Raw genomic sequence first — 21,917 nt, 5'->3', positions numbered from 1 at the left:
CTACTGTGTGACGGGCAGGGTGTGCGAACCAAAAAGGAAGCGATCACGCCAAGGCTCAGGGGAAAAGGATGGTTTAATAGAAAGTGTGCAAACCAAAACCCGTGCAATAGATCCAAATTAAGGATATAATGACCAGCGGTCAACTGGTACAAAGACAAGACATATATAGGCAAACAAACGACCCTCAGGTGAGACGGATCACGGGCTCCGCCCACCTGAGGGACGCACACGACGTCACAAAACAACAACAACAACAACAGCCGCTGTGGACGGAGGCGACTGTCTCAACACTGGGAGACTGGACATCTGTAAAAGATGAAAGTTGTACAGAAAAATAGCATAAGACATGATGTTTAAAGGCCATAGGACTGAGAAAGAGGGATTTGGGTGTAAAAGTTTTTTATCCTTCATGCTGCAACTATGAACTATGCTGACAAAATGGTCCCCTACTTATTTACTCCTTTAGACCATCTCAGATAAACCTGTTAGTAGGTCATGCTTACACTACAACATTGCACAAGTTAGAACAGTAAAATATTAACAAGTACCATCTGGAATAAATATGACAACTGTCTCGTCCTCTGTGTGAACACGCAGATTGTTTGTCCCTTTCTTTACAGAGAGGAGATAATTAGATTACAACCATTCAACATATGATTCTGACAATAACAAATGTACAATTGAACATTCAAAAGAGCAAAATCTACAGCGAACAGCGTGACTGGGAATAAATCGAAGACATTTTAAAGAATAAAACAGATACCTTGGATCTGAGCTTAAGACACTCGAGCCTCACGTCTGCTGCCTGTGTGTCACTATGCAGAGCATCTTCATCATTCACCCCATCAATCAAATCTAATTTGATCAATTATAGAAAATGATCAATTATAGAATATTATACTGAGAGCAATGAATAACTGTAACACATTAGGTATTTGGTAAAATATTAACACACTAAATCTCACCTGAAAACCCTGTACTTTGGGCTTCCTCTGTCTTTGAGCTTGGGGCAGACACGTCAGAAACCTCAGCAGGAAGCTCATCTGCTGGCCCACCTTTAGTCTGTAGTAGAGAAAATGAAGACATGCGATTGATTAATCAAGTGCTTGTAAACTATGTTATCCCAAGACGTTTTAGATTTGATGTACCTTGTGGAGCTAAATTTTAACGCCTCATTCATGATTAGCAATTTAGTAATTTTCAAAATCATATTAGTGTTTTTGTGAACATGCTAAAAAGGGAGGAACCCGGTGAAGCTTCACGAGTGACTGTGTCCTAATGTGATAGTAAACGGTTGATTATATATTTGTATATAAATTTAGTACATTATGTTTCCCTTTATGTGCACACTTGTTTACACTTAATCAGCCAGCTTCCTTGATCTGAAATTCATTTACCAGACGAATTTTAATGTTGCTTTGTGTTTCAGTGTGTTTCAGGTTTGAAAAGTGCTGGAATTTAGGCTAAAGTACTTTAAAATGTTGAAATTGTAACTACTTCGTTTCACAACAAATAGCTGTCTGACTGAATAGTTCTCTTGTATTACGTGAGCCTCTTGTAATTCCAGGACGAAACATGAGAGATCGTGAAGACGTTAAGATTGGGCGTTTTGAAAATAAACCACCATTAAATAATGTGATAAAAAGTGAATTATTTCGATTATTAAGTTTAACATGCTGGGAAATATTGAAATGGACCTTGAAAGTGACGTACAAATGCTTGAATTCCAACTTATAAAGGTGTATGAACCCTGCAAACACGACTGTTCATTGCGCTGAGGAGTGGCGCGCGAAGTTACAAATTGTGTACGACCTCGCGAATCGACACCGCGCGCATTTAGTCATGAATTTAGTTTTTTGAATTGAGTCAATGAAAAAAAATTTGTGTGATTGATTAATTCAATTTTATTACATTGAGCCAATGCTTTATTTTTTTCAGTGTAGGACATGTACACTGAAAAAAATAAAGCATTGGCTCAATGTAATAAAATTGAATTAATCAATCACACAAATTTTTTTTCATTGAATCAATCCAAAAAACTAAATTCATTTAGTCATGAATTAAGTTTTTTGGATTGAGTCAATGAAAAAAAATTTGTGTGATTGATTAATTCAATTTTATTACATTGAGCCAATGCTTTATTTTTTTCAGTGTACATTCTGTTTTGCATTTAGTAATCAGGGTTCTTATTTAAAATCAGTTAATATCTTATTTATTGTATTGACTTAAAGTAAGTGTCACGTTGAGGACCCTGGCCCCTCCCTTTTGGGCGTGTGTATACGTAGTCCACGTGCTTTGTCTGCGTCTGTGAAACTCCGTGGTGAGGGCTATGTCGGGTGATAATCTGTCTCACCTGTGAATCGTCTCGTAATCACATGGGGCTAATGTGGTCTGTCTATTTAATGTGCGCTCGCGCAGTGTCCTGTGCTCGTCGTTGTCTAATGTTTACACGTTACGTGTCAAGTTTGCTGTTCCTCGTGCGCTATTGTGCAATTCCTGTTGTCATTAAAGTAACTTTTGCTTCGCAACCCAAGGATTCTGTGTCTCGTCCTTGGCTGCGCCCGAATGTCACAGAACGACGAGCCGTCCAGAGACACCAGGACCATGCCGGGCTACGCAACCCGGCCGAAGAAGGCAACTCGCCCGAGTAAGTGGCGTCACCGCGCTTCGTCCTCCCCCCGCGCTGCGACTCTACGCCAACTCTGGCGCAGCTGAAGCGGGACCCCGAGTGCGCCTACCTACTGTGCGCGCCTCGGGAGACCTCCATACCAGAGTTGGCGGAGGAGTACCGCAAGACAGCGGCGCGGGTGTGGCAAGAGAGACACTCCGCGCCTCCACGGGAGCTCTCGCCCATACGGGTTAACGTCCCCGAGCTATACGGGACAGGGACGACAACAAATGGCGAGCTCGAGGGGGACTCCTCCCCGCGCCACAAGATCGGACCCACGCAGGAGCAGCTGGAGACAGACCCAGTCTGTGCGTCCCTGCTGCGACAGGCGCGGGTGCACCACGACCCCGAGGCGGCGGAGAAGCTCCGCCAGGAGGCGGTGTGGCTTTGGAGGGAGTACAACCCCTCTACGTCCAGGGAGCCCTCACCCCTGCGGGTAGGCTCCTTCGCGCTCTGCGGGGTGGAAAGGACCCCCGAGAGCGAGTTTGGGGAGGGGGATTCCTCAGGCGAGGAGGAGGAGCAAGAGGACGAGGAGGAAGCTTACCCTCCGTCGTTATACGACGCCTCCACGGTGGACTATGGGGAAGAGGAGGAGGAGGAGTCCGAGGAAGAGGACTACCTCCCTCCGCCCGTAGGTCCCTCTACCACCGTGGAGGAAGGCGAGGAGCAAGAGTACGGCGAGGAGGAGTACCCCCCGTCGGAGTGCTCTGCTTACCCCGAGGAAGACGGTGGGGAAGAAGAGGAAAACGGGGATTACCCTCTGTCCGAGGGCTCCTTTACCGAGGAGGAAAGCCCTCCCCCCTCGGAACTGTCAGTCGAGACGGTTAAGAGGAGGAGGAGTCCAGAGGCGGGCTCATCCCCCGAGCGCTCCCCAGCCAGCGACATGGACTGTTCCCGGGGTGGCAGCTCGGGACAGCCCATGAGCTGGAGCCATGGCAGTGAAGAGGAGATGGAAGCGGAGAAAGCCACTCCCACTGCCAGGTCCGGAGGGAGATCCTCGGGCGAGGAGGGTTTCCCGTACGGCCCACCGAGGAGAGGGGCCAACCGCGCTGCACCTGGCGCGTCGGCCAACCACGCTGCACCTTGCGCGTCGGCCAACCACGCTGCACCTTGCGCGTCGGCCAACCGCGCTGCACCTGGCGCGTCTGCCAGCCACGCTGCGCCCGGTGGAGGGTTTGCAGCAAGGGCAGGAGGAGCACCGCCCATCGCAGCGCCTGCAGCACCAGTGGCTCCCGATCTCACTTCCCTCATCGCTCTCCTCCTGGCGCGCAGCCTGGCGCCTGTTTCGTATGTGTGTGTGCCTGTGTTCGTAAGTCTACCCATATGTGTACCTAACCCCCTCTTCCCGTTTGTGTCTATGTGTGTAAGCGTGCCTGTTTGTGTGTTTGTGACCGTGCCGTTGTCTAACGTCTTTTCCCCTGTGTTCCCAGGGAGGGTGTTCTAGGTGGTCCATGGGGGACGCTTCACCGAGGGCGGTCACCTCCCAGACGCAGGACTGAGCGCGTCGGATCTGCCCATCATCGTGGGTTCGGGGCACTCGGTCCTGTTGGCACCCCGGGACGGGTAGTGCCCTTGGAGGGGGTGTCTGTCACGTTGAGGACCCCGGCCCCTCCCTTTTGGGCGTGTGTATACGTAGTCCACGTGCTTTGTCTGCGTCTGTGAAACTCCGTGGTGAGGGCTATGTCGCGTGATAATCTGTCTCACCTGTGAATCGTCTCGTAATCGCATGGGGCTAATGTGGTCTGTCTATTTAATGTGCGCTCGCGCAGTGTCCTGTGCTCGTCGTTGTCTAATGTTTACACGTTACGTGTCAAGTTTGCTGTTCCTCGTGCGCTATTGCGCAATTCCTGTTGTCATTAAAGTAACGTTTGCTTCGCAACCCAAGGATTCTGTGTCTCGTCCTTGGCTGCGCCCGAACGTCACAGTAAGTGATTAGAAGTTTTTGACTAATAATATAAAACTGTATACAGTCTTGGCTAAAATATTTGCACATCTTTTTAGAAAATGTTTAGATATTGACAGATTGGTGAACCTCCGCCCATTTCTGCAGATATATATATATATACCCAACGGTAACCCATCCTCCATTGGGTGGTCCATTAGCACAAGTCCATATTTGTGGAGACAGAGAGTTGGTGGTAGCTAGATTTGATTTACAGTTTTTCTCAGTCGATATTCTGTGGTAAATCAAATGAAACAATACATTACACACAAAATACAAAGTTACACAGAAGACAAAGTTACACATGACTGTATGTGGGAGACTGATAGAAAGAAATTGGCCTGGAATCAAGTATAGCAATATTGTTTGACTGTATTGTTTGCACTACAATTTGTTGACAAAAAAAATTTGATTGAAATTCAGAAAAGACAGACAGCTGACTGGAAAAACTGCAAAATTAGAAACTTACTCTACACATTCAAAACAACCTGAGCACATACAGCCTCCAGGGAAAATACAGAAAATGGAACCTCTGTCACCCCTATATATAGCTAATTTTGATGTCCTATATCAGGAGTGGCCAACCTGCGGCTCTTTGCCTGGTTTCATGCGGCTCCCCAGCCGGCCCACTCTCACCTGAACGATTGAACACAGACACAGTTGTTCTTCCAATATTCAGCTGCACCCAGCGACCAGCTTCAGCCATTGTGAGAACATGACTTACATGTAAAACATGGTCCACAATTGTTGCCCTTCTTTCACTGTTTTGTCCCCTCAGCCTTACACCACACAGTCTTACTCCTCTACACCACACAGTCTTACCCCTCTACACCACACAGTCTTACTCCTCTACACCACATAGTCTTACTCCTCTACACCACACAGTCTTACTCCTCTACACCACACAGTCTTACTCCTCTACACCACACAGTCTTACCCCTCTACACCACACAGTCTTACCCCTCTACACCACACAGTCTTACTCCTCTACACCACACAGTCTTACCCCTCTACACCACACAGTCTTACTCCTCTACACCACACAGTCTTACCCCTCTACACCACACAGTCTTACCCCTCTACACCACACAGTCTTACTCCTCTACACCACACAGTCTTACTCCTCTACACCACATAGTCTTACTCCTCTACACCACACAGTCTTACCCCTCTACACCACACAGTCTTACTCCTCTACACCACACAGTCTTACTCCTCTACACCACACAGTCTTACTCCTCTACACCACATAGTCTTACTCCTCTACACCACGCAGTCTTACTCCTCTACACCACGCAGTCTTACTCCTCTACACCACACAGTCTTACTCCTCTACACCACATAGTCTTACTCCTCTACACCACACAGTCTTACTCCTCTACACCACACAGTCTTACCCCTCTACACCACAGTCTTACTCCTCTACACCACGCAGTCTTACTCCTCTACACCACGCAGTCTTACTCCTCTACACCACAGTCTTACTCCTCTACACCACACAGTCTTACCCCTCTACACCACGCAGTCTTACTCCTCTACACCACACAGTCTTACTCCTCTACACCACACAGTCTTACCCCTCTACACCACACAGTCTTACTCCTCTACACCACACAGTCTTACCCCTCTACACCACACAGTCTTACCCCTCTACACCACACAGTCTTACTCCTCTACACCACATAGTCTTACTCCTCTACACCACACAGTCTTACTCCTCTACACCACATAGTCTTACTCCTCTACACCACACAGTCTTACTCCTCTACACCACGCAGTCTTACTCCTCTACACCACACAGTCTTACTCCTCTACACCACGCAGTCTTACTCCTCTACACCACATAGTCTTACTCCTCTACACCACACAGTCTTACTCCTCTACACCACACAGTCTTACCCCTCTACACCACAGTCTTACCCCTCTACACCACAGTCTTACTCCTCTACACCACGCAGTCTTACTCCTCTACACCACAGTCTTACTCCTCTACACCACAGTCTTACTCCTCTACACCACACAGTGTTACCCCTCTACACCACGCAGTCTTACTCCTCTACACCACACAGTCTTACTCCTCTACACCACGCAGTCTTACCCCTCTACACCACACAGTCTTACCCCTCTACACCACACAGTCTTACCCCTCTACACCACATAGTCTTACTCCTCTACACCACACAGTCTTACTCCTCTACACCACATAGTCTTACTCCTCTACACCACACAGTCTTACTCCTCTACACCACGCAGTCTTACTCCTCTACACCACACAGTCTTACTCCTCTACACCACACAGTCTTACCCCTCTACACCACACAGTCTTACTCCTCTACACCACAGTCTTACTCCTCTACACCACATAGTCTTACTCCTCTACACCACACAGTCTTACTCCTCTACACCACACAGTCTTACTCCTCTACACCACACAGTCTTACTCCTCTACACCACATAGTCTTACTCCTCTACACCACATAGTCTTACTCCTCTACACCACACAGTCTTACTCCTCTACACCACGCAGTCTTACTCCTCTACACCACGCAGTCTTACTCCTCTACACCACACAGTCTTACTCCTCTACACCACATAGTCTTACTCCTCTACACCACACAGTCTTACTCCTCTACACCACACAGTCTTACTCCTCTACACCACATAGTCTTACTCCTCTACACCACACAGTCTTACTCCTCTACACCACATAGTCTTACTCCTCTACACCACACAGTCTTACTCATCTACACCACACAGTCTTACTCCTCTACACCACATAGTCTTACTCCTCTTCTTGGCTGTTCACCCTGTACATGGCCTCGTGTTTCCATTATGAGATTTTGTGATACTGCAGTGTTTAGCATCTATAAATGTTTGCCAATTACAGTATAGGTTTATGAGACGCACCTCTGGCCTGTGGTTGAGACCATTGGTTGATCTAAACCTTCACAAATTCCCTTTCTTACTGTAACTGAATGTTCACATGCGAATAATTAAATCAAGTTAGGATAAAATTACCAAAATGTAACAACAACAACAAAAAAAGTAAAATGATGCCTTAGAGATTATGACATGTTCAGCACTTTTGCATGCAATGACCAAGGTGATGACCTAAAGACTAAATGTTTTGGAGAGTAAGACAATTCATATTTGATAAATACCATTTGATAAATACCAAGCGTACCACTGCTATGCTGATGACACTCAACTAATGCTTTCCTTCCCACCATCTGATACTCAGGTTTGCAGCCGTATCTCTGCATGTCTGACTGACATCTCTTCATGGATGGCAGCTCACCATCTAAAGCTCAATCCCAGCAAGACTGAGCTGCTGTTCATACCTGGAGCTACAGGTCCTCAGCAGGATCTTGCCATCTCATTTGAGAACTCTTTGACTGTTCCGTCTAAAGATGCAAGAAACCTTGGGGTGACTCTGGATGACCAGTTGTCATTCTCTGCCCATATTACAAACCGGACTCGGTCATGCAGATACTTTCTCTACAACATCCGACGTATCCGACCCTTCCTCTCTCAGGAGGCCTCCCAGGTGCTTGTCCAGTCTCTTGTCATTTCAAGGCTCGACTACTGCAACTCTCTCCTGGCTGGTCTTCCTCTGCAGGCCATCAGGCCCTTGCAACTGATCCAGAATGCAGCAGCAAGGCTTGTTTTCAATCTACCCAAGTTCACTCATGTCACTCCACTGCTGCGCTCCCTTCACTGGCTTCCCGTGGTTGCTCGCATACAGTTTAAAATTCTGATGCTTGCCTACAAAGCCAAGAATGGACCAGCTCCTTCATACCTTATGGCAATGGTCAAGAGTCGATCCGCACCTCGAGCCCTTTGCGCTTCAATTACAGCTCAGCTTGACCCGCCATCCCTCAAGATTCATGGAAGACACGCGACAAGATGCTTCTCTGTTCTGGCTCCCAGATGGTGGAACGAACTTCCACTGGCTATCCGAACAGCGAACATTCTCACGGTTTTCAAATGCAGACTGAAGACCCATCTCTTTGTAAGGCACTTATAAGCACTAATCTACTGAAGCATTGGTATAAATCGTAATTGCACTTTATCTCTGGGAACACTTGCTAATGTAGTCTTGTAGGTATTTCAGTCCTGCTAGGTAGTGCTCTATGTCTAATCTTATATTTTGTTGTCTTCTTTCTAGGTATCAGCACTGGCAACTGTTTATGGCAGTGCTTGAGCTCGAGTAGTTTGGACTTAAACCTGTTTATACTAGATAGAGATGCATATTCTGACCAAACACTTAGCACTTTTGTAAGTCGCTCTGGATAAGAGCGTCTGCTAAATGCCATAAATGTAAATGTAAATAAACATAACATAAGCAATTGATAATGTAAAAAACAACAGACAACTGTCCATGTCCATTTTCAAAATGTACAAAAGCATTTGCAAAATGTGAAACACAAGGAGAAATGCAATTATGATGTGCACAAGTGACAAGGAGATGTGGAGACTGAATGAACAGTTTTGAGAATTTCAATTCTGATCTGAGAAATGAACCAAATCGACTGAGAAAGACTGTAATGGGAAATCATCTATGAATTAACTTACCATCCTCTGCTTCAGCCCATTGTCTAACAATCTTTTCTCTTTTCTTCTAGGGCCTCCATTGAATTTAGTGGGAAAACTTTAATTTCCTCCTCATCCTGGACCTGTTGTGGGGACAAAATTTGCTGGCCACCCACAAGAGACTCAACAAGTGATGTGAGGTAAGTAATCTTCAGGTCCATCTCTCTCACAGCCTCTAACACTGTTCTGTCTACAGTTGCAAAAATAAGATACAAATGATCATTTTACTCATTGTAAGCAATTTATAAACTACTTTGTCTTAAAGACCAAACTTACATGTGCACTGATGAACCGCCTTGAGGGTCCCTGTTGTGCAGTGGGCGCTATAGGACATATGTTATGAAGTGTGTCATGCGTTATGAAGGTGCAGTTAGTGCAGTGAGATTGTTGTTTGACGTACCGTCTCTGGCCCCACGTCATACGTGAAGCGTTTGTAAAGCACGCGTCTCTTTTCGTTTTAAAACTGTAAACTTATAAGGACAATGTGAAGGGCGTGGACACCGGACAGCTCTTGATGTCCAGGCTTTCACGCTGGGCGTTACTGTCCCCGCGCCATCTGTGAGTTCTTTTGATCAAAACGAGAGAGACGCCATCTCCACCGCATCCACACCCCGATGGCTCTTCTCATGAGCAGCTTTTTCTACCCTGACCCCTGACCCGCTTTATCCGCCTACAACAGACTACACGTCTGCGTTTAAGATCGCAGGATAACGAGTGAAACAGGCATTGGTACTTTTTATAGGATCAGGACACGATGCAGGTTTAATTAAACCCAGAAACTTATTCACACTTAAACTATGGATTTAAGCCTCCGTTAGGTTAGTGACTTTTTTTCAGGTTTCTTCCACACAACGATTATAAATAACATATTTAATGGCTAACTGAAGAAGGCTGCCGTAGACAGGCTTACATTTTTTACAATAGACAATCTGCGTTAGACGGACTCAGCTAACAATCTAAGGGTGCAATTTTTGTGCAGCTAACTGAGAAAAATTACATTTATTCGATGAAAGTGTATTTACAGCACAACAGCGTGGTTTAAACGGGCCAGGAGGTCCAGCTGCAGATGACAGACCCAGCCCGCTTTATTCATTAGTGATGTGATTGAGGAACGTTACCTCCTGCAAGCTCATTCATCCCTGGAGTTAGACATGAAGTCTAATGTTGGACAGAAGCTGCAGAAAGATCTAAATAAATGCGCATAATGAACAATTACGAATTCTCAAACAAGAAAAAGTCTTGCTTATTTGGATAACAATGAGTCAAGAAGATGAAATGCGTTTAAAATCTCGAAGAACTGAATTGGAGGAGAATTTGTACTCGTATGAATTGGAGCCCGAAGACTTGCCCGTCTACCACGAGAGCGATGAACTAATTGTTGCACTTCAACAAAAAGAGGAAGATGTTATTCTTGCTGCTCAGCTCGGAAAGGCGCTGCTTTTGGAAAATAGTCAGCTGAAAGAAGAGAGAAGTCAACTCCACCAGCAGTACGCAGACAGGATTGAGGTGAGGTGATGCGATGTAGGACAGGTGGAGGTTTCTACCATCTTTCCAATTCAGCTCATCAGCTATGACTGTTAACTTCGTGCTGCAGTTTTACGGATACGTTTAACGAATAAAACCAGTTTGATCTCAGATTGGTTTTACTGTGCGCGTTTTAGTCTTTGCTTCGGACGTCTTCCAACGTGTTCACCAGTTTGTTGAGTACTTGAACACCAACACTGCAGATAGCATTTCTTATCTATTTATTAAGCATGTTTGCTTTCAATTCTATGTATTGGCATTGATTCCTGTAGTTAGTACACTAAAAAAGTGCACCCAAAAAATATCCACGTGTTACAAGTGAGGTTTTGAGTAAATTGTACTTTACCTTACCTTAATATTAAACTAATAAATAACGATCTTTATGAAACAAGGTGAGCATTTATTTAAAGCCTTTATTAATCAGAATGGGGTAAAATACAATATCCATGGAGTATACACTGCATCAGAAAAAAGAAAGAAAACCCATGCAAAAGCAATGCAAAAGCAATGTTAACTAATTGCTATTTTACATGACTTGAAGACAACATCTGTTAGAAAGATTTATGATAAATGAAAACAATTTTAGGACTGTAAAATGAACACAAACTAATCCAATCCAACCAATATGGCATTTCAGGGGAAGTCTGTAATACACATTTTAATTCCCTCCTCTGATACTCTCGTATCCGAACGGCAGTGAAACAGCAGAGGAGCGAGTTTAGTTCCCGGATTATAACAGACGGTCACGAGCTCGGAAAATGTTTTCTGGATGTATCTATGGAAACACGCGCAATTTAAATCCGGACAGGATTAAAAATTCAGACGACTTGCGAGTTCAGTGAAAAACGGTAGATAATTCAGCCTGTGATTTCCCTAGAGGACGTTTGGGGGAAAACACAGACGTGGTGGATTTGGATGGAAATGAAAGAGAGAATTTACCTCAGTACTCCATGGTAATTTAATCCCAAATATGGCTAGAGGCACCCCAACGGCCATGTATAGAAAAACACAAAAGGACACTGGCTACATCCTACAGAGACTAATGTGCAGATTCAAACTATATATTGCTAAAAGTATTCACTCACCTTCCTTGACTCACATATGAGTTTATAGTAAATGACATCCCATTCCTAATCCACAGGGTTCAATATGATGTCGGTCCACCCTCCTCTGATACTCTCGTATCCGAACGGCAGTGAAACAGCAGAGGAGCGAGTTTAGTTCCCGGATTATAACAGACGGTCACGAGCAGATAGAGGAGCTTCAGCTCTTCTGGAAAGGCTGTCCACAAGGATTAGGAGTGTGTTTATGGGGATTTTTAACCATTCATCACAAGCTCTTTGTGCACTATTCTTGAGCTAATCTGAAGGCCACATAAAGTTTGGATGTCTGTAGTGATTGACTGTCTTTCTTTCTTTCATTTCTATTATGTCTCCGTAATAAGTGAAAGTCCTACAAGGGTACAGGTTTAACTCTGCAAACACTCACTCTTCTACCATTCTAAAGACAACAACCTTGCTGGAAGTTGACTGATGTCTCAGTACCTGCCTCTGTTAAAGGGGGTGTCTGCCTCTGTTAAGGAGGGATACCTGCCACTGTTAAGTAGGGTGTCTGCCTCTGTTAAGGGGGGGTACCTGCCTCTGTTGGGGGGGGGGGGGGGGGGGGGGGGGTGCCTGCCCCTGTTAAGGGTGGGGGGTGCCTGCCTCTGTTAAGGGTGGGGGGTGCCTGCCTCTGTTAAGGGTGGGGGGTGCCTGCCTCTGTTAAGTGTGTGATCTCTTGCACAGGCCCTGGAGCAGGACAGACACATGCTGCATATGAAGTTGCGAGGCAGCCAGGTTCAGTGGGAGAGCCAGGAGGCTGAGCTGGAGCGTGACGTGCGGGAGCTGAGTGCTCACGTGCAGGTCCTGACCAAGGCCCTGGCCCAGGCACAGCGGGAGAAGAGCCACATGGAACAACAGCATGGCCAGCTGAATCAGCATCTCCGGCAGAAGCTCAACACGGTGAGGGATTACCCTTGACGCGGTGAGGGATTACCCTTGACGCGGTGAGGGATTACCCTTGACGCGGTGAGGGATTACCCTTGACGCGGTGAGGGATTATCATTTTTTAAGTAACTGAGACTGGTTATGCCCCTGACTGTGGTGATCTTAACCTCAAAAACTGGTTCTAGATCTTTTATTCCAGAAAGCAACTCCAAGAACATGTGAGAATCATGAGACTTGGAGTAAAAGCACTGACTCAGAATTGACTTCCCTTAGTTAATCCAGCCATCGTGTGGCTAAAGATACACAGGGCTCCTAAATAATTTTTTGTTGCAAAATTTAATGCAAGCCTTCTGTGTTAAAAATGAAAGCAAATATTTGACCAGGAGTGGCATTTCTCAAGTCAAATTAGCTGTAGTAAATGTAAATTGTAAGTACTTAACAGTGGATATTAACAGTTTTTTTAATAGAAATATGTAATAAGATGTAGGTAAATTTTTCCTGAACTCAGATCTACATAACTGTCCAAATAATGTAGTAAAAGTGTAGTTTTGTCCAGTGCAGCCAGTCACATGTACTGTACATGTTTTTAAAAAGAAACCATGCATGATTCCACCATAGGTAGTATTACTCCTCTTCCTCCTTCCTTCCTGAGTCAGAGTGTGTGTGCTGAGCGCACAGTCTGTGACCAGGACAGGAAAACAACAGCTAAACACAAAGTGGGTGGAGCTGTCTGGACACACTGACAGAACTGAACCAGCAGCAGTTCCTGACTGAGAGGAGAGATATGACCCTGGGAAACACCAGTTCTACTGGTTCTACTTCTAATCTGCTTCAGTTCTACTGAAGGGATTCCAATGAACTTTTGCAGATTGAACTTATTTAATTACTTAAACTTAAAGACTACATGGCATTTAAACAAGCATGTTTTGTTTAGATAGTATGGCAAACGCTTCTGTCACGTTGCAGGCAGTGAAGGTTCTCTCTGCGTTCATAGCTCTCTCCTTGCTTCTAATCTAATCTCCCGAGTCCGAGCTCAACAAGGTCGACTCCTGCAGAGTCCCCATGAACACAGAGTTACTGGTGAGGACTTCTTATCTGTTTTATTACGAGCAATCAGAATGGTGCAATAACTGCAGCAGATGCCAAGGCCCTGCGTTGTGCTTTGCTCCTTGGCTGGTGTGATATCTAACTCTGCCCTCTCCATGGGGAGGAGCCACACCCTCACCCTCCTCCTGTCCTGTGCTAGACAGCTGACCACTACAACAGGCTTTTCTGAGCAACCAAAGTTCAGAGGAAATTTTTAAACTTTTTTTTAAAGCACTGTGTTTACAGTGATTATCGTCCCATCTCCGCTCTCAAGGAGCAGGAAGTGTTTGTGCAGGGAAGGAGAGCTCGTTACATTGCGGCTCGCGTCATGGATTGTCTCGGTTTTGGAGTAAAAGCAGGATTGGACAGCAGTGGGCCGGGGGGGTTGGAGGCAGTGGAGCCACATGGCTGGTTTGGTGATCCATCCCTGCCAGATGTGGTGAATGGAAGCCCCTCTGCTTCTAAGAACCCAGCACCTGAAACGGTGAGTGTTTCTGTGTACCAACTCCTTCAAGCTTTCTTGTTGTGGCCAATGCCAAGGCCAATGTTGTGGCAATTGTTTTGCTGTGGAGTCCAAGAGGACAGGAGATGGTCGCCTGGTTTTGTTGCAGTTACAGAACAGGAGAAATGGTAGGAAGCAACAGGCATGCCAGTACAGCTGGGCTGGGCTGTATCGGTCCCCCTGGCCTCCAGACGCAACACACATACTTATGCCGCCTCATTACACTCAGAACTCTGGTTCAAACAGAGAGAAATGATACTAATTACGTTATTGATATAATAGGCCTGTGTCATTCCAGACATGCTATTAAATGCATGTTGATGTAAAGGGATTTCCTTGGAGGTGCCGTGCTGCTTGTGTGTATGAGAGAGAATTATGTGCTATAATTAGCTATAAATCAGTTTTCTATAATCCTGCATTAATGACTCGATCTTTCAAAATCTGGTAATGTAATGCGTCGTGTGTTAAAGGGACAGGTGACTGGAAACACATGGCCAGATGTTTGCTAGTTAGTCAAAAACAAACCTCTCTATTTCAACTGAGAAATTTCACATGTGCTCAAAGCACTGAGGAATATTTATCCATCCAGATTTATAGTGTGGGGAATGAGCAGCTTGTGCAGTCACCAATGGATTTTAAGTGACATTCAGTGAGGTTTCCTGCCATATCTTATGTGACAAATAAATCCTTAAGGGAACTTAATCTACAAGACCGCAGTTTGATTTCCTGGTTGTTTTAATCAGTAAATTAGAGTCGTGCTGTTCCTGAGTTGAAAGGAAATGTAATATGAAGAAATAGCTTTGTCAGTACATCATAAAGTAAGAGAAACATCAAGTTCACCCTGCATTGTGATCTGTCAGTGTTCAGTGTCAGTTGCTGAGACTGACACATGGCACGGTGTTCACCAACAGAGATGTTCACCAACATTGGTCGTGTCTGTTGTTGCAGATTCTTCTACGTTGAGTTTATTATAGTTTGCAGGTCCTTTTGCACATTGCAGCATGCAGAATTTCTTTTGTTGTCTCCATGGAAACCTTAACCCAACATCCTCATATTTGTACAATCGAGCTGATTCCTAAGCAGACATTCAAGCAAAAAGTAAAACCCTGATTGAGATATTTTGGAGCTCATACCATCCTTTTGTATCTCTCAAAGGCCATTGGATGATTCAAAACTTAAAGCATAAATTAATGTATTTAATTGGTCACGAGTTGATTTCAGATACTCCTTAGGCCAACCCTGATAGCAGATTTACAAGTCCGCACCCCTGTCTCTAGGGCCACAACAGTACATTCCTCTGTGGCATTAAAGCAATATGATGATGTCGCTGCCAGGGTCGAGGTGACCATATGATGGGATCCTCCGGTGATTGTAGGTGACTGGTTCTCACAGGAGAGCCTAAAGAGTGCCCAGTCCCACTGCAGAGGACCAGGCTATCCAGACAGACACTATTGTTTTAGGGTAGACAAGAATTCCATCTTGAAGACTAATCCTGAACCTTGAAGATTCACCCTCAAAACGAATGATGCCTTATGTGCTTGTGTGTGTGTAGGCAACGGAGATGGAGCAAGTAGTCACCACAGATCTCCAGCGCCTACGGCAGGAGCTGAGGGACACGGGTTATTCTGGACCACAGAATGTGGGGCTGCTTGGTGCACTTAAAGAGCAGGTAAGATAGTGCACACACACACGTCCTCAGACACACCATAATACAAACAATAGGATACAAACCCAGTAAATACCATACAAAAAAAATACTACTGTGCTTTCTGACATGATTGTGATGTCTGTGTCAGCATTATTCCTGAAAGTGAAGCTTCCTAAAACTATGCTAAGATGTGTAGGTACATGTGTGTATAGCTCACGAATGCACAGTTGGCTCCAAAACACCATGATGGAAGGTGTGTGTGTGTGTGTGTGTGTGTGTGTGTGTGTGTTAAGGTTGAACGACTAACGCAACAGGAGCAAGACCTTAAACAGAGCTTGGCAGTGGTGTGTGAGGAGAATGCAGCCCTGAGAGACAGCCTGTCCTCCCTACAAACACGCTTGGCCCGGCAGGAGCAGCAAAACAGTGCGCAGACCCAGCTGGTACGGTCCTAATTCACACGCATGCGCACAAACATACACGCACAATGTTTTTCATCTGTTTATTGCTGAATGTTTACTGTGAATGTTTTACTTGTGGAAGCTCTAATGAAGATTGTTACAGTAATGCCATTGGAATGGAAGCCTGTTTTAAGATAAATATTATATAACTTTAATAAACATGAGTCATGTTTTTGTAGTTGCTTAAATTGCTTGATTTGAGACATTTATAGAATAAGAATAATTTCAATCAAAGAATTAAGCCTGAAATTAGAATTTTGTAAGTAGATTTTCTTAAAACAACAAAGATATGGGCTATTATATTTTGACTAATGATGTCAGTTTAGCATTTATTTGCGCTATCTTAAGTAAAATTAATGTAGTAAATAAAACTTAAATATCATTTATAAATTAAGAGTAACACAGAGTAATATTATGAAGCATTGTCCATCACCCAGACCTATATGCAGCACAGCTGAGAGAGAGAGTCTAGTCACAAAGACTGGAGACTCTTGTTTTCTAAATTTTTAGGTCACACAGGAAGTAAGCTCCATCCTGGACATGCTGCTTCCTGTTTCCCATGGCTCAGATGCTCCCCACAACCAAAACAACACCCTGCAAAGCATGCTGGGACATCTGAGGAGTATAGCAGAAAGGATTGTGCACAATCAGACAGTACAGGTGAGACTAGAGGCCACACACACACACACACACACACACACACACACACACACACTGTGACACACAAACAATGCCATGAACAATGGCTGACCATCTTTTCAAGTTGCCTTTTTCAGTACTGTCTGGAATTTGAATCTGTCTAAACGGTGCCATCATCTCACATAGCAGCTGGTCCCAAACAGGGATATTGTAACGATTCTCGCGCTGCGTAGCGAGGAGACGGACACAAATGCTGAGAGGAGCGAGATTTATTAAAGGGAATACCATTCTCGTCGTCAGAAAGCCAGGCAGGGTCGATCACAGGAGGGCAGTCCGAATAACAGAGGAACACAGGCATACTGAACACGACGGGGGAACAAAGACAACTCACGAGCAAGATGAATACAGCGAACAGAAAAGCACAAAGCGACAGCATGAACAAATGGAAAGACAAAATCACGGATGACACGACTGGGGAATGACGGGACTTATATACATAGAACCAAACTAGGGACAGGTGGTGACAATGACACAGGGGCGTGGTAACAAACGAGGAATCAAAATAAACGAGCAGGGCGGGACAAACAGGCAGGGAACACAGACATGAGGGAACCCAGAGTGACAGCTATGAGAGGGGGCGTTGCCCTACGTGACAGATATGGTATAATGGAAAGGTTATATTAATGCATAGAAGAATTTTTCAGTTGAATATTCATTGTTTCGTTGTTACACTGCTATTGTCTTTTTCTAAAATCCCTTTTGTTTAGCATGCTGTATGATGTGTCATGACACAGTCAAATATGAGCCAACCATATTACATATATATATATATATATATATATATATATATATATATATATATATATATATATATATATATATATATTATATATAATGTATATTCCATTTTATATTGAGAAGTCTCTGATGCTTTGTCATTTTGGTCCATTCAGTACATATGAGCACTGGGCTCTGTCAGCTCCCTAAGAGGCTGTCATCTTGGTTTGGGAACGTCAGATAATATCATGAGGAAGTGAATGAGAACAACAAAGAAATCCATTCATATGTGTTACCTGATCCCAGGTCTGTACCCAATAGGCCACTAACAATGGGACCATCTCACAGTCTCCTCAGGCCAGAGAGAAAATCTCTGTGTTGTGTTTCCAGGACCTGAAGGAGCCCATTGAGGGGGGAGGGAGTTGGTCCTGTGACAACACAGTACAGATACAGGAGCTTAGTGATCAGGTAACAACAGGGGGGGGGAGACATTTAGGGATGCTTGCTGCTGGTGACCAAGTAGAGGGAAAAAATGTAGGGACAAAAGGCCAGAGCAATGTTGACAGATCACTCCTAACGCATTTTGGACACCCTGTTTTAATTAATATATATTAACTACTAAGCAATAACAATTTCTACACAGGCAAGAAGTGATAAGTGGTTTTTAAACATTTATATAAAGGTGATATGGTATACATAGATATACAATTATTTACAACCGCCAAAACAAAAGATCTGGACCCATAGTATTGTTAACCTTTTAAATCCTGTAAAGCGCTTTGTGACAACATGTGTTGTGAAAAGCGCTATACAAATAAACTTTGATTTGATTTGATTTGATTTGATAAATCAACTACAGCAAAGAACCCTCCCATGATTAATAAACCAAAAGAAAGAATTACATCTAGCAGAGTTAATTGTCGGTGTTGAATGACGGAGATGACTGTTCCTCATCTCTGTCAGAATGCACAGATCATGGAAGAGAACACTGAACGCCACCTGAAAGTCACCAGCAGATTGGATGAAGAGATTGTTCAGCGTGCTATCAAGGACAGAGATGATGCCATTGCCAAGTATGTGTCGGAGTCATTCGTCCATGTGTGACGTCTTAACTCGTGGATGAAAGTGATTTAGGAGTAGCGCTCTGTAAAGCTTCCAAAATATCAGACAGCACAACACACTCTCCATGATTTTAATATTTTAAATAATTTGGGAGGTTTCGATACATACTCCCCAACAATCATACACCTTCATGGTGTTGTCCTACAACATTTGTGACTGAAGAAAACAAAGATATCTATTTGAGTGCTGCCTTTTTATAATTCCTCTTTATGGCAGAAAAACTGCAATGGAGGCAGAGCTGGTGCGGACCAAAAGTGACATGATGTGTCTGAACAACCAGTTGCTGGAGGCCGTGCAACACAAACTGCAGCTCTCGCAGGAACTGGAGGCCTGGCAGGTACGTCGCTCTCCGAGACCCTAATCCTAATCCCAATCCCTTAACCTTAAACTACCTTAACTGGAGGCCTGGCAGGTGCGTCAGTCTCCGAGACCCTAATCCCAATCCCTTAACCTTAAACTACCTTAACTGGAGGCCTGGCAGGTGCATCAGTCTCCGAGACCCTAATCCTAATCCCAATCCCTTAACCTTAAACTACCTTAACTGGAGGCCTGGCAGGTGCGTCAGTCTCCGAGACCCTAATCCTAATCCCAATCCTTTAACCCTAAACTACCTTAACTGGAGACCTGGCAGGTGCGTCAGTCTCAGAGACCCTAATCCTAATCCCAATCCTTTAACCCTAAACTACCTTAACTGGAGACCTGGCAGGTGCGTCAGTCTCCGAGACCCTAATCCTAATGCCAATCCTTTAACCCTAAACTACCTTAACTGGAGACCTGGCAGGTGCGTCAGTCTCCGAGACCCTAATCCTAACCCCAATCCCTTAACCCTAAACTACCCTAACTGGAGACCTGGTAAGCGCATCGCTGACCCTAATCCTAATCCCAAACTCTTAACTCTAAGCACTTAAGCCTAAACCCCTTTTTTGAATACTGTTATATTAACCGTTTCCTCAGCTATCAAAAATGACAAAATACAGGACTGGGCTTACATTCAGTATTGCGCTAGATACTGAAAGAGAGAGACAAACAATTGAAGGCAAATGGCATTCAACATTTCCTGCAATTTCAGTTAGCAGCCATGTTGGCAGATATCTTTAATCATGACTGTACTAGTACAATGAGATGATATTTGGAGCAAGTCTGTGGGTGCCTACTGTAAATAAAGATAAAACGCTAGTGGAAGTTCTTCATCTGTCCACCCCTCCTAATGGAAGGTAATTGTCTTGGTTAGGACCCTGTCTGGTTCATCACTGTGGCAATAAGGCAGTTTGGTTTCATTTCACTGCTTCTGTCTCCCTCTGCTGGCCACAATGCATATGAGCAACATTAAATCATTCCCTGTTTTAAAAATTCAAAATTAAGAGAGTACAATGCTCTTGATTTTGTACCATGTTATATGATGTAAAAAATGAAAAATCCTCAGAGTCCTTGACACATATTGCATATGTTCTAAAGGAAGACGTCCAGATAATTATCAACCAGCAGCTGAAGAACCAGCACCAGACAGAGCAGCAGCAGTCTGAGAGGACACGTTCAGGACGCCTCTCTCTCCTTCACAAGACAAAGAGGGCCTCACCCACCTGCACACCCAAACCTAGCCCCTCATCAGTTCAGTCACCCTGGAGAGTCTGGCTCAAACTGGGCAAATAACTCCAAACCTGGAAAGACTGGACCAAACTGGGCACAAACTCCAGACCTGAGGCCAGTTTAAGGAATAGCTGGCCTGGACAGACTTGTGTTCAGACCACATTTCAAGTATGACTGCAAAGCCTGTATGTTATGAGAGAAAACTTGAACTGGAGTTCTGCTAGACATTTGGTGCTTAAATTGCTGTTGAACTGTGGTTTGCTTGTGAAGACCAATAGCCAGTATTTTGAGAACTATAACAAATTTATATCATAATTCAGTGGCGAGTTATGGACTTTAGGCCTCATTGTTGGCCCTGATGAGGTGAGCATGACCCCTCCCCTCCAGGGTCATCGAGCCAAGGCTCCTCAGGTTCACCAGATGTGCTATCATGCAGATACAAGGCGTCCTTATCTACTGGCAGACTACATTCAGGAATGTCTGTCTTCAAATTTTAAAGGGTGTTCACATATACCATACACACACACACACACACACACACACACAGACACATACAGACACACAGACAGACACAGATACACACACCGAGAGACAGACACACACACAGAGCCTACAACCAAGTAAAGCATGCAATAATCAACATGCGATTGGTCTTACACATGTTCAGTATATGTTAATAAAGACGAATGCCTTCTCCAAATCCACAAGACACATGTGGACTCCCATCCCTCTAGGACCCTCACCAGGGTCAATATCTGGTCCAGCGTTCCACGACCAGGACAGAACCCGCATTGTTCCTCTTGAGATTCTGTTATTGAGCACATTCTCTTCTCCAGAACCCCTTCACAGACCGTACCGGAGAGGCTGAGGAGTCTTACACATAGTGTAAGATAGTTGGAGCACATGCTCTGGTGCTCTTTTTTACCCCATTGTGCAGAAGCACAAATTTGATGTAAAATCATGTATTAAACATTGAAATCTCTTCAAACGAACCAGATACATTGAATTTTTCTATCCCATCTACATACATACCGATTCTCAACCATCTACATCAGGTATCACCAAATGGCGGACCGCGGTCCGGATCCGGACCCGAACGCCGTCCTGTCCGGACCCAATCACATTCCTGATTAACTGGATACGGACCCAAATGCCAAAAAAATTTTAACGGGAGACTATATTTTAAACCGTAGAATTTATTTTCAGACGAGTGTTACGTTCACCACCCATTTGAGTGTTAGTTTCGCCCCCCGCTCAACAACTTTCGTTCGCCACCGCGGACCCGGACCTAAGGTCTGAGCTATCTGCCAAAAATGGACCGCGGAAAGATTTAATTGATTACCCCTGATCTACATGCAGCCATTCACGAGAAATCTGGCTTGCAAG

General features: G+C 44.7%; 1 protein-coding gene and 1 long non-coding RNA gene across 8 annotated transcripts; one reads left to right on the top strand and one right to left on the bottom strand.

Annotated features, from left to right (window-relative positions):
- Positions 1-387: 387 nt before the first annotated feature.
- LOC143483190 (uncharacterized) lies at positions 388-11,989 on the bottom strand. The gene is made up of 3 exons (XR_013122438.1): positions 11,813-11,989; positions 966-1,062; positions 388-855 (listed from the first exon to the last, which is right to left on the bottom strand). It is a non-coding gene; the product is annotated as an uncharacterized LOC143483190 (long non-coding RNA).
- On the top strand, positions 9,246-21,870 carry LOC143483189 (BICD family-like cargo adapter 1). 7 transcript variants are annotated; one of them, XM_076982001.1, is made up of 10 exons: positions 11,548-11,680; positions 11,869-12,027; positions 12,512-12,727; positions 15,853-15,969; positions 16,242-16,388; positions 16,917-17,066; positions 18,213-18,290; positions 18,786-18,895; positions 19,161-19,281; positions 20,400-21,870. In XM_076982001.1, exons 3-10 carry the CDS (start codon positions 12,533-12,535, stop codon positions 20,592-20,594), a joined length of 1,113 nt encoding a protein of 370 aa, XP_076838116.1. In that variant the 5' UTR covers positions 11,548-11,680; positions 11,869-12,027; positions 12,512-12,532; the 3' UTR covers positions 20,595-21,870. The 7 variants fall into 7 exon arrangements, with proteins under 7 accessions (XP_076838117.1, XP_076838111.1, XP_076838113.1 ...); XM_076982002.1 differs by lacking the exons at positions 11,548-11,680; positions 11,869-12,027 and adding an exon at positions 9,246-9,343; XM_076981996.1 differs by lacking the exons at positions 11,548-11,680; positions 11,869-12,027 and adding an exon at positions 10,338-10,709.
- Positions 21,871-21,917: the final 47 nt, after the last annotated feature.

This window comes from Brachyhypopomus gauderio, chromosome 19, assembly GCF_052324685.1.
Source record: "Brachyhypopomus gauderio isolate BG-103 chromosome 19, BGAUD_0.2, whole genome shotgun sequence".
Lineage (NCBI taxonomy): Eukaryota > Metazoa > Chordata > Actinopteri > Gymnotiformes > Hypopomidae > Brachyhypopomus > Brachyhypopomus gauderio.
This window is presented reverse-complemented; position numbering and strand designations above follow the sequence as displayed.